Genomic DNA, 13,074 nt, shown 5'->3' on the forward strand with positions numbered 1-13,074 from the left:
GTTTAGTTGGTTATGTTTCTCATTGGAAACCTCTATTTTGGGGTGATTTTTTAAGGAGGGGGGCTATCTTTCCTTTGCTATAGAAAATATTGAGTTAAGAATGTCTGCATAGCACCAAGGAAGGGTTCTCAAGCATGCATACACTGCCCCTATCTGCTGGAAGAGGAGCAAAACCTCCATTCTGGACTGAACGGGTGGGGCTCAAGGAAAGAAAATTAGCAAGACCAAATTTTCTTTTGCTGCACAAGTTTCATAGACAGTACGTTTTATGCAAGGCTCCAACCTCCTATGGCAGCTCAGATTGCTAAGCAAGATTCAAATACATTAAGTAGTACAGGACAGGTTTCAAACATCTGCCACAAATTTGAATACATCTGATTTTAACTTATATGAAATATATTTAATTTATTGAAGGGGTAATATATTATTTATATCTAAGACTTGAAAAGATTAATATGATTTATCAAATTAAATTTGATATGAACTATAATATACAAGGGGATTTAATGAAGGTTTAAATGAATAATAAGGTGGATAAAGAAATATGAAATGTATTGAATTAGAGAATATTTTTATGAATGATTAGTTGCCTGGGGGAGGGGATTTAGGTTTTGCATGACCAATGTGTGTTCCAGGACAAACATTGATAGTGGGAGGGTCGGGAGGGAAAATAGAGGGTGGGAATGGGAATCAATATATATTAATTGTGCTGAGATCTAATCATGTATATTATCATAGAATATTGGTTAAAATTTAATGACAAATAAGATGGATATAAAAATTTATTCTATGAATGTCAATGGTTTAAATCATCCTATTAAGAAAAAGAAAATATTATCGTTCCTTAAAAATCAAAATGCGGATATCTACTTCATACAAGAGACCCATCTTTCTGAAACTGAATCTAAAAAATTATCTGGGGGTTGGATTTCTAAATGTTTATTTGCACCGGCTTTAAAGAAAAAAGCTGGAGTGGCTATTCTGATAAACAAAAAATGCAATGCGAATTTCAAATTAATAAATTATGACCCCTTAGGTAGATGGGTGCATGTCGAAATGGATCTGGGAAATACAACCATGAATTTATTCAATTTATATGCTCCTAATACGAATCAAATGGAGTTTTTCAAACAAATTCAACAATTACTTTTACCACTGGCTACATCTAATTTAATAGTAGCAGGAGATTTCAATGCTGTAATGGATCCAATTTTGGATAAAAAACCAAGTAGAATTATGAAATCTTTAGGCTTAGATAATTTGATTCAATCTTGTGATTTAGTAGATATATGGCGTATTCTTCATTTTAATGATCAGGAATTTTCTTTTTGTTCTCAGGTCCACAAATCCTTTTCACGAATTGATTATATATTTGTTTCTAATAACCTAGCGCAGCGTGTGATAAAAGCAGTTATAGATCCTATTATAATTTCGGATCATGCTGGTGTGTGGATTAATCTTCAAAATTATGATATTGAACATTTAAATTCAATTTGGAGATTTAATAATACTTTTTTAGCGGATTCAAATTTTCTCGAAGAATTTAAATTAAAAATACAAGAATTTTTTCAAATTAATGATTCAGATAATATTAATGCTGAGATTTTATGGGACGCTTTTAAAGCAACGATGAGAGGGAATATTATTTCATACTCAGCATATATTAATAAACAACATAAAAAACAATTTCTTGAATTAGGAAAACAAATTAAATTATTAGAAAATAAATTAATTGAAAAATGGGAAAATAAAACATTACAAGATTTATTAAAATTAAAAGTTAAATATAATGAGATTTCTTCTCAATTTGTGAGAAAAGATTTATTTAATAGACAAGTTCAATTTTACGGAAATTCAAATAAAGCTGGAAAATTATTGGCAAATTTCCTTAAAGCAAAAAAAAGAAAATCCAAGATTATTGCAATTAAAGATATACAAGGTAATACACACACTAACAATAAAGACATTTTAAGACAATTTCTTGATTTTTATAAAGATTTATATTCTTCTGAATCTTATGAAAATAAAGAACAAGATGGACAAAAATTTTTAAATTCATTTATTGGACCAAATGTTCCAGATCATATAAAAAGAAGTTTAGAAGAACCTATATCTTTAAAAGAAATAGAATCAGCATTGAAGTCTCTTAGAGTTGGATCCGCTCCGGGTGGTGATGGTTATACGGTTGAATTTTATAAATCATTTCAAAACATTATTTTACCATATCTATTAAAATTGTATCAATATCAAATGAATAATGGAAATATATCAGGTACTATGGCTGATTCATTAATTATTGTCTTACCAAAACCAAACAAAGATCCTACCTTGGTTTCAAATTACAGGCCTATTTCCTTATTAAATGTAGATGGTAAATTAATTTCTAAAGTACTAGCAATAAGATTGGCAAAAGCTCTTCCTTTCATTATTGATGTACATCAAACAGGATTTATTGCTAAAAGACACTCATCACATAACACCAGATTAGCATTTCACTCTTTAAATTTAGCAAAAAATATGAATGATCCAACTTTTATGCTATCTTTGGATGCAGAAAAAGCATTTGATAGAGTAGAATGGAAATTTATGTATCAATCTCTAGAATGGTTTGGAATAGGACCCGGTTTTATTAAAATGATTCAGACATTGTATAGCTCTCCTGGTGCAAGATTATATATAAATAACAATTTATCAGATAAATTTAATTTGCAAAGGGGAGTTAGACAAGGATGTCCTTTGTCTCCCTTACTTTTTGATATTGTTCTAGAACCCTTGTTAATTGCAATTAATCAAACTAAGGAGATAAAGGGAATCCCATTTTCTTACTGGGAATATAAACTTTCTGCATATGCAGATGATATCTTATTATATTTGAGAGAACCGGGGATTACTATTCCAAATTTACTTAATCTTCTAGAGGAATTTGGAAAATTCTCTGGATATAAAATTAATTGGAGTAAATCAGAAATTCTTCCAATTAATGTTCACTGCACCAAAGGATTATTTGATTCATATTCATTTATTTGGAAAGAGGAAGGATTAAAATATTTAGGAATTATGATCAAAAATACAATTGATGATACAGTCAAAGAAAATGAAAAACTTTTATTGAAAAAAATTACAGAAATGTGTGAACAATGGAATCCTTTACATCTTTCATGGTGGGGAAGAATTCAAACAATTAAAATGATGATATTGCCTGTAGTTTGTTATCAAATGAGTATGATACCAATATTTTTTCAGGGGTCCTTTTATAAAAAATTAAACAATATTATTACAAAATTTGTTTGGTTTGGGAAAAGACCCAGAATTGCTTTAGTATCTTTACAAAGACCAATTATGGAGGGAGGGGTAAATTTTCCAAATTTTTATAGGTACCATCAAGCCTATATTCTAAGACAGGGTATGTATTGGATCCTCCCAGATCTCATGGAGAATGTACCAGATTGGCTATATTTAGAATGGCGGCTCCTGTTCCCATTACATTTAGATCATTTAATTAGTATAACAATGCCCAGAAGATACAAAGAAAACAGAATATTATTAGACACTTGGAAAACATTAAGATATATAGATAACCTATCACCAGATCCAATTTGTAAATCACTAAATCAATCTATTTGGGTAAACTCCAGGATCAAAATTGGCGGATTTAAGATCGTCTGGAAACAATGGATAAGTGCAGGTATACGAACATTAAATGATGTCATTTCAGAAGGTTCACTGCTTAATTTTTCACAATTGCAAAATAAATTTGGCTTAAATAAATCACAATATTTTAAATGGATGCAATTGAAGCAGGCCATTCAGGTAGGGTTCCCTGAATGGAAAAATCTTAATACTCAATATAGTCTGCAGGTTTTATGTTTCCAGGCGGATTTCTTGGGTCACCAAGCCGCAAAATGGTACAAATTGATATATGGATTTTTAAATAAAAAAAAGAAAACTGGTCTTAGGGATATTTGGAGTATTGAGATTGGACAGACAATTTCTGCGTCTCAATGGCCACGATTTTGGTCCTGGAGATTAAGATCTACAAAGTCAGCATCTATGAGTCAAACATGGATGTTTTTATTACATAGAGTGTTATGGACCCCTACGCGCTTGCAAAAGATAGATAATACTAGATCCAATAGATGCTGGCATTGTAAAATAGAAATAGGGACGTTAGATCATCTAATTTTTTTTTGTCCCTGTGTAAATGCCTTTTGGAATATGATTTGGCCCCAAATTAACAAATTACTAGAAAATCATGTAGGACTCTCATATGACACTGTATTATTTGGAACTGCAATGAGAACTCAGAGTCCGATCTCAGTAAACAATAATAAACTACTATTAATATTGACAGGAGTCGCCATGCAACAAATAACTCAGAATTGGAAAGACTATACCAAATTAAATTATACGTTCTGGTGGAACTCTGTCTGTCATATATACAAAATGGAAAAAGTAATAGCATTACAACACGGGAACATTCATAATTTCAATAAAATTTGGCAACCATTGACTAATTATTCTAATGATTAGATTTCTTAGCACAATTATAATACTTATATAGAAAAGGGGAGGGACATGTATAATTTTTAGAATCATTAATTGGAAAAAGGGGAGGGATGTATAACTTTTGATTATATATAATATATACTATTTATAAATTAAGTTGTATTAATGATAGATACAATGATATATAGTAATTAATTATATCACTTGAATTTCAAACATTGTAAAAATTGAAAAATTCAATAAATAAAATTTAAAAAAAAAAAGAAACATTTAATTGAATAAAATATACAAAAGTCATTTTAAAAAATAAAACTTGTTCCAAGCTTCAAGCCATTTTTTAAGTCTCAGGTGTTGTTTTTATACAATTACTAGTCATATTTAGTGTTTGGTCTATAAACCTTTTTTCAGTCTCCTTGCTCTTTTTTGTGCTGGTGTATTTGCTTGCAAGGGGCCTCCTGTCTTTTCTTCCCGTCAGACTCTTTCAGCAACGTCTCCATTTGCTAAGTGTACCATTTTTCATCCTCTTGCCTCTTCCTCCCTGAATGCATTTTCTTCCTTCTCTCAACCTTAACTCCTTCCTCTCACATTTCTGCCAGTAACTGAAGAGGCAGCAGTGACAGATGTGTTGGCCATTTCTCAGCATTGTGCAACCAGATCTAAAGTAGATGCTGTGGTCATTTTCGCTAAGAAACCAGCTACATACCTGTGCAATTCTTGGCAAGTGAAAAGCATACTGTCAAACCTGGATATCTATTCTAGTTCTATGAAATGGATACCAAGTGGATATGATAAACAGAATTATTTGTTCGCACTCTTTATTACCTCATCCATTTGTTCATGAATTTTCTCTTTGTTTTTGCTATCATCTTCCAGTTCTTCTTGGACCTTATCCTTTCTATGCTGCTTCTTATCTTCTTTGTTTTTACGCCCAGCATCCATGTTGTCGTCCTTTGCTACAAGTTCATCCTCTCCCTAAAGTATATACATAGTGAGGGCAAAATACTTGTAATTGCAAACATTTGGCAAATAAAAGCCAAGAGATTTACCAAAGAAAAAACAAACTAGATATTGGGTACTTTTTCAACATGAAATATGCAGAAGTGACCATAATACACTTTCTTTTCCAGTGGAAAAGGACAGATCAAAAGCAGCAATGGGACCATAAACAGATTCCTAGCTTTCCTACCTCGTCCATTCCTGGTCCAGACTCTTGTGTATCATCATGGTCTTTGTCATCCTCTTCATTCTCATCACCCCAGAGTCTTTCATCCAGGTTATCAGCTTTAGCACCTCCCAGTTCACCCATCTGTTTATCCAGTTCTTCATCTTCACTTTCAGACTCCTCATCCTCATCTTCTTCTCCTGTATATTAGTGAAAAATAAATAAACATACATTACTTTAAACACTTGCTTTAAGGAACATGCTCAGAGGGAAACTTTTCCTGAAGCTCTACTTCCTTCTAGTACATTCTAGTATGGTTCAGCTCTCACAGTCAATAAAATGCCCTTCACAGCAAAAGAAAACCTATGATATAAAGTTACGCTTATCACTCCAATAAAGAGTCACTGTCTGCTTTACGGTATAATTGTAAAGGCAAAAGCAACACAAATCACAAACACATCATGACATAAGTGAAAACCAAAGCAAGGAGGAACAGAGGTAAACATAAAAAAATACTGTTTTGAGAAACAGTGCTGTAATCATGAAGACGACGACATGAAATTTCTTCCTGGAATGTTGAAAGGTTGCTCTTTCCAGTGAGAGAGAGAATGTAAAGTCCACCCAGAAACATACAATAACAACTTATGGAATGGAAGAACTCAGAGTCTTGCCTACCAATTTTTTTTCTTGGTTCTTTTAGACCAGTTCAAAATGAGGGGGTTATGAACCTTTACAAGCAGATGGAGACAGTACAGCCCTATTCAGAGGGCCATCCAGCTACAAAGTAAATACAGGACTGCTCCCAATATCAACAAATACTCAGGAACAGAGTGGTAGAAATTGAAGACAGTATAGTAGGAAAGAATTAAATAAGGACAAACAGAAAAATTAATTTTAAAAGCTGAAAGGAAAGAAAAATGACAGACAGGAAATCTTGGCAAGAAAGTTAAGGAGTTGTTAAGGAAAGTACTAGAAACTAGGACCAACACAATTAGAAAAAGTAAATGACCAGACAACAAAGGTAGAAAAAGGAAATATTAGGTTCCTACGTTGCTAATCTTCTTTCCTGTAGACAGAAATGGTAGGCTTGACCAATGGATTAAACCCTCATTAGCCATGAGACGAGATTCCACTATTTTGTTTTCATGTTCCACCTCCCATCACTCTGGGATGAGCTCCACCCCCTGTGTCGGTACCAAAGCTTCTAGCAAATCCCAGAGTGCAAACATAAGACAGGGGTGTGGGGAAACTCCCCCAAACCATGCAAGTCTGTTCTGCTCTAAATACAAACAGTAAACACTTTTAAACCACTGCTTACAAAACAAAGTGAAATAATAGGAACCATCTGTGTGCCATCTGCACCAATAGTTCTGTTGCTCATTATTTAAAATGAGTCTGTTATGAGTGAATTCCTCTCCATTCCTGACACTACCGAGCAGGAGATAGAAACAAGTCATTTGACTAAGCAGGCATGTCTGAAACAGAAAGCAGGCTAGTCTACATCTGACAGGGCAGGTGTCTTTTCTTCTTGTGCAACAGGATTGGTAGCCTTGACCAATGGGATATATCAGAGCAATCCCAGGTTCCTAGCATGAGACAGATGAGCCTGCTTCCAGTACTGAGGACCCAAAAGTAGTGTCCAACCCGGTTGCTATATCCACCCTATAAAACTTAGTGAATGTGTGGAGACTGGACCAAGTGTCTGCCCTGTAAATCTCTGCAGGTAAGACTGTTGTAGACTCTGCCCAAGATGACATGACACTGCAAATGGAGTGCACTTTCACTGCCACTGGAGACTGCTTTCTGCTTCCAATATAAGCAGACAATATGGCCATCCTGATCCGCCTAGATATGGTCACTTTAGATGTCGGTCTCTGTGAGAGAAGATTTGGATGACAAAGAAGCCTGAGAGCCTCGACCTTCTGCAGATGTACTAAGTCTATGTAACACAGTTGCCTCGGCCAATCTGGAGCTATAAGGATCACTCAATCTGGGTGTGTTCTGAACCATTGAAGTACTCTGCCTATAAATGGCCATGGGGGGGGAGGGGAGGGGCGGCTTGGATTAGAGCATTCATCCTGGCACTTCCGGGCTTGTGCCTTCAGCTGAAGAAACGAGCCTTTTTGTTGGAAGTTGAAGTCATGAGATCAAACGTAGGATGCTCTCAGCACCTGACTATGCAGCTAAAGGCACAACACTCCTCAGGATCTAAAGCACAGTTCTTCAACTGCCGGTCCGCAGAAAATTCCTGCTGGTCTGCGCAGGACCGGCGAAATCAACATCTTTCATTTCCTGCCTGTCCGCGCAGGATCGGCAAGATCGAGGAGCTGTAGTTTGCGCTGATCCCGAGAGATAACGGGGAGCCTACGACAGCTGTGCTTTCTCCCCTCCCAGCGGCTCTCCTTACTTACAAGCGCAGCGATTCAGGAAGGAAGCCTTGGAGCTTTTGCTGAGTCGGGCCGCCTCTGATGATGCAACTTCTGCTTTCCTCAGAGGCGGTGCGACCCAACAAAGGACCCGAGGCTGCCTTACTGAATCGCAGCGCTGGCAAGTAAGGAGTTGCTGGGAGGGGAGAAAGCTGCTGGGCATGGTGAAAAAAAAGGGACAACTGCTACTGGACCTGGAGAGGGAGAAGGAGAGATGCTTCTGGGAGAGGAGGAGGGAAAGGAGTCTGGGAAGATGCTGGGCAAGAGGAAAAAGGAACATGCTACTGGACCTGGATTGGGATAAGGAGAAATGCTACTGGGAGGGAAGGAGGGAAAGGAGTCTGGGAAGCTGCTGGGCAAGGGGAAAAAGGGACAGCTGCTACTGGACCTGGAGAGGGATAAGGAGAGATGCTGCTGGGAGGGGAGGAGGGAAAGGAAAGGGAAGAGAGGGAAGGGAGGAGGGAAAAGGAAGGAAACAGCTGGCAGGGAGATTAGAGGAGGGGAAGGGGAGAGACAGAAATGAGATGGGAAGGGGGATCAGCAGAGAAATTAAGAGGGACAAAGATGTTAGATCTGGTGTAGGAGAGATAAAAATGAAGAGAGCAGTGAAGCTGGAATGGATCATGTAAAAAGGAGAGAGGGGGCATAGGCTGGATGGAAAGGGGAGAGGGGCATAGAAAGAAGACAAATACCATATGGAAGGGGGAGAGGTCAGTCAGTAGATGGAAGAGGCAGATGCTGGATTGAAGAGACAGAGAGGGCAGATGCTGGAAGGAACAGAGTGAAAAGAAGATGAAAGCAGAAACCAGAGACAACAAAAAGGTAGAAACAATTAATTTTATTTCTATTTTGTGATTAGAATATATCAGATTTGAAATATATATCCTGCTAGAGCTGGTGTTAGACATAACTGGGGACTGCAAAGTCCAGGCAGTGGCTTAGGTTTCTCTCTGACCAGGGGGGTAGTTACCCTAGTTGCACTCCCCTAACCATCTGATCCCATCCGCACAAGCCTCAGTTATGATTTTATACTGAATGTATTTTATTAAAGTAAAAAAAGAAACAATATTCTGTACAATTGTCATTTTATAAATATAAATAATACAGAGCAAGGATCAACAAAACCCCTGTCTCCCCTCCCCTTCACATATTCCCTCTACTATCAAGAAAACGGATTAAGCCAAATTATTACAGAATACTACACAGAAATATCATGCTAACAGAATACCGCAGTCACACATAGCAGGAATAGGGTTTGCGAGGACGGAGCTCACGGAGACAGGGCGGAAACGGGGTTTTTAAATTTCAGTCCTAGTAGTTTGCCGGTCCACAAAATAATTTTTTTTTTCCCGCCGGTCCATAGGTGTAAAAAGGTTGAAGAACACTGATCTAAGGGATACTGATGACTTAGGAAGTTTGCCTGTAAATTCTCCACCTCAGCTACATGAGCCATAGAGATGGCCAAGAGATGGGCTTATGCCCACCAACAGAGCAGGCAAGCTTCCAAGCTTAGCGATTCACTCTTGGTGCCTCCTTGCTTGTTGACATAAGCTACTACGGTCACATTGTCTGAGAAGACTCGGACTGCCTTTTCTTCCAGGACACTGTCAGGGCCCACAGAGCTAACCATATTGTTCTCAGTTCTAAGCGGTTGATCAACCAATTCCTTTGAGATGGAGACCACTGCTCTTTCAGAGGATCTCTCTCGCAACAAACTCCTCAGCCAAACAGACTGGCTGTCTGAACCATCAGAACTGTTTACTGGGAGATGCGTAGTAGCATTCCCATGGACAAGGATTGTGGCTCCAACCACCAGTCCAGGCTGCTCTATGCCTTGCTTGACCATGGCATTGGGAGGTCCAGGGCATCTGATTGCAGAGACAACTTTGAAAGGAGCGACTCCTGAAGAGGGCGCAAGTGTGCTCTTACCCAGGGTACCACATCTATTGTGGCTACCATGGATCCAAGCAGTTGAAGATACTTCCAAGCTGTGGGGGTAGGCGGGCTGCAAATCTCCCAGATTTGTCTCACAACCTTTGTTTTGTGTGCTTCTGGGAGGAAGACCCTGTTCTGTGCCTTCTTGAAACAGATTTCTAGGTATTTCAGGGATTGAGTTGGGATCAAGTGACTCTTCCTGAAGCTGACTACCCAGCCCAGTGTCCATAGGAGATGGACTACATGATCCACCATTGTCGCTCTCTCATCCCGGGAGGGTGGTCTTATGTTCAAGAAAGGATGAATCTGAACTCCTACCTTGCGGAGGTGTGCTGTCACCACAACCATCACCCTGATAAAGGTTTGGGGTGCTGTTGCAAGGCCAAAGGGAAGAGCAGAGAACTGGAAATGCTTGTCCAGAATGAAACCTTAAGAACTTTCGGTGAGCTGGAAAGATGGGAATATACAAGTATGCCTCTATTATATCCAGAGGCAAGGCATCCCCCAAAGTGACTGAGACAATGACCGATTGCACCATTTCCATGCGGAAGTGGGGAATCTTGAGGGCTGTACTGGCCGACTTTAGATCCAGAATTGGTTTCCAGTCTTCTAAGCATGATGAAATATATCAAGTACCTGCCCAAGCTCTATTCTCCTTGCTGTATGGGCTTTATAGCTCCTAGTGCAATGATCCTTTGAACTATCACCTGCACCCGGGCTGCCTTTTCCGGCTTCCCTGTGGGAAAAGTGATAAAGAGGTCTGGGAGAGGTCGGTAGAATTCTAGCTTGTACCCCCCTCCTGATTGACCTCCAGCACTCACCAATCTAAAGAGATCTGTTTCCAATCCTGTCAGTAGTCTCCCAGCCTGTCACTCTCCCCTCAGGGGAACAATAACTATCCTGGTATAATTGCTGCTTTTTGGAAGCTGCAGAAGAACGGGATCCGAACACTTGCGCATGCCTGGTGCTCCCGAACTTTTGTCTCTGGTCCTGGAATTTCCTTTGACTGAAAAACGATCCCAAATACTGATGAATCCGCATGGAGCTACAAAAAGTTCCTCCATTGGACCCCCTTGCATTCTGGGGTCTACTATTTGGATAGGATTTGGGCTTACAATCCACCACACTAGCCATGAGATTGACCAGGTCCTTGCCAAAGAGCAACTGGTCTTGAAAAGGGAGTTTGCTTAATGTCATCTTGGAGGTCGAATCTCCCATCCACTGCCTAATCTAGAGCATTCTGCGGGCAAAGATGGCGTAAGGGAAGACCTTGTTCAGGTCCTAAAAAAGTCATAAAAAGCATCCACAACATAAAACTGCTTGAGTACCTGAATAAATTCATATAAACAATTCTGAGCTCCCCTGGAAGAACGGTATAGAAAATTGAATAAATAAATTAAAAAAATACTCCTCACTTGTAGAGAGTAAGAGGAGGGGAAGGTGTGGAGCTAATCCCAGAGTGATGGGAGGTGGCGCATAAACACAAAACATTGGGCTCTCTACAACCATCGTGGCTAATGAGGGTTTAACCTGTTGGTCAAGACTATCAGTCCTGCTGCACAAGAATTTTATTTTTATTGTAGTATAAAAGAGAGTACGTGTGGTAGCTGTGTTATTTACCCCCTCCCTCTTTTTATCAAGCTGCACTAGAAGTTTTTAGCACAGGCCAGCGAGGTAATTGCTCCGAAGCTCACAGGAGTTCTATGAGCTCTGCAGCATTTACAGAGCCGGTCCGCACTAAAATCCTCTAGTGCAGCTTTGTAAAAAGGGCTCTTAATGTTTATAAATATAGAAAATGGAAATAAGGGAATATTTATTGGACCAATTTTAATATCACTGACTGTCTCCTGTCAGAAGAAGATACCATAACAGCAGTGTACTGTCCTGACCTGAGAAAGGTGGTTTTGGCCTCTGAAAGCTAATGGAAAAATGTGTTTAGTCCAATCAAATAGTATCACCATATTTTTCACTTTTTGTTAGACTTTTATTGAAATATGTCAGTTTTTGCAATTTCCATCTATCTTTATATTTTGCACAGAACAGTGGCAAAATAACAAAAAGATTGCGAAACAGAAGATCAGATGTACCAGTTTGTAGTTTATTGTTTTTATGTTATTTGGACGCTTATTAATCTTAAAACTAACCCACAAAGTGTGTATACATTCACAAGTGACCCATTGGATAAAAATCAAAGGTATAAAATAATTATAGTTTTTGGTGGAATTCACTGTGTCATATGTATAAAATGGAAAGGACATTGGCCATTTAGAAAGGGAATTTTAAGAGGTTTCAGGAGATTTGGGAGCCATTAACAAAATATTGTAACGTTTAAATAGTGTTTTCCCCTTTAAATATGCACATCCAGGAGGGGAGAGGTGGGGGGGATGATAGGTTAATGAATTTTGAATAATTGATATGGATGATTATAGATATTTTATGTATGGGCATTTTGATTGTTTAAGGGGAGGGGGGATTAATTCTGAAATGGATTTATTTTATTTTAGGAACATGTGTGGTATTTCAAGCGATGTATTAAGTTACTCTGTTATTATTTTCTGTACACTTGATGTAAATATAAAATGAATAAAGAATATTAAAAAAAAGAAATGGATTTTTTAAGAATATTAAGTGTGATATTTGAGTATAAAATGTTATATTTACTGTTACACTTATTGTAAATATTGAAAATTAGTAGTAGATTAACAGAAAGAATATTATCCAGGTAAGAACCTAATCTTTCATTCTCCGGATTCTGTTACTGTGGTGATGTACCAAAGCAGTGGCTGACGTCTAGGGTGGGACACAAGAGCCTGCCCACAAGACTGAGGAGCCATAAGTGGCTTCCTCCTGAGCCACCACATCCACTCTGTAAAATTTTTTTTAAACAGTATGTAGAGTAAATCAAGTAGCTGTCTGACAAATCTCTGAGAGGAATTGTCCAAGTCTCCACCCAGGAAGAGGCAGCACTCCTTGTCTAGTGTGCCTTGAGAGAGACTGGTGGCTGCTTCCTGCAGGCAATGTACACCGAAGAGATGGCCATGTGAA

At 38.1% G+C, this 13,074-nt stretch overlaps 1 protein-coding gene across 1 annotated transcript in view; it reads right to left on the reverse strand.

Moving 5' to 3' along the window:
• The window catches only part of MDN1 (midasin AAA ATPase 1), a 943,760-nt gene that overhangs the window by 99,407 nt on the left and 831,279 nt on the right, over positions 1 to 13,074 (reverse strand). The window contains exons 86-87 of the mRNA XM_033936734.1: positions 5,693 to 5,868; positions 5,329 to 5,478 (exon numbers count right to left, since the gene is read on the reverse strand). Of these exons, the coding sequence (XP_033792625.1) occupies positions 5,329 to 5,478; positions 5,693 to 5,868 (326 nt within the window). The remainder of the gene's footprint in view (positions 1 to 5,328; positions 5,479 to 5,692; positions 5,869 to 13,074) is intronic.

This window comes from Geotrypetes seraphini, chromosome 3 (genome assembly GCF_902459505.1).
Source record: "Geotrypetes seraphini chromosome 3, aGeoSer1.1, whole genome shotgun sequence".
Classification (NCBI taxonomy): domain Eukaryota; kingdom Metazoa; phylum Chordata; class Amphibia; order Gymnophiona; family Dermophiidae; genus Geotrypetes; species Geotrypetes seraphini.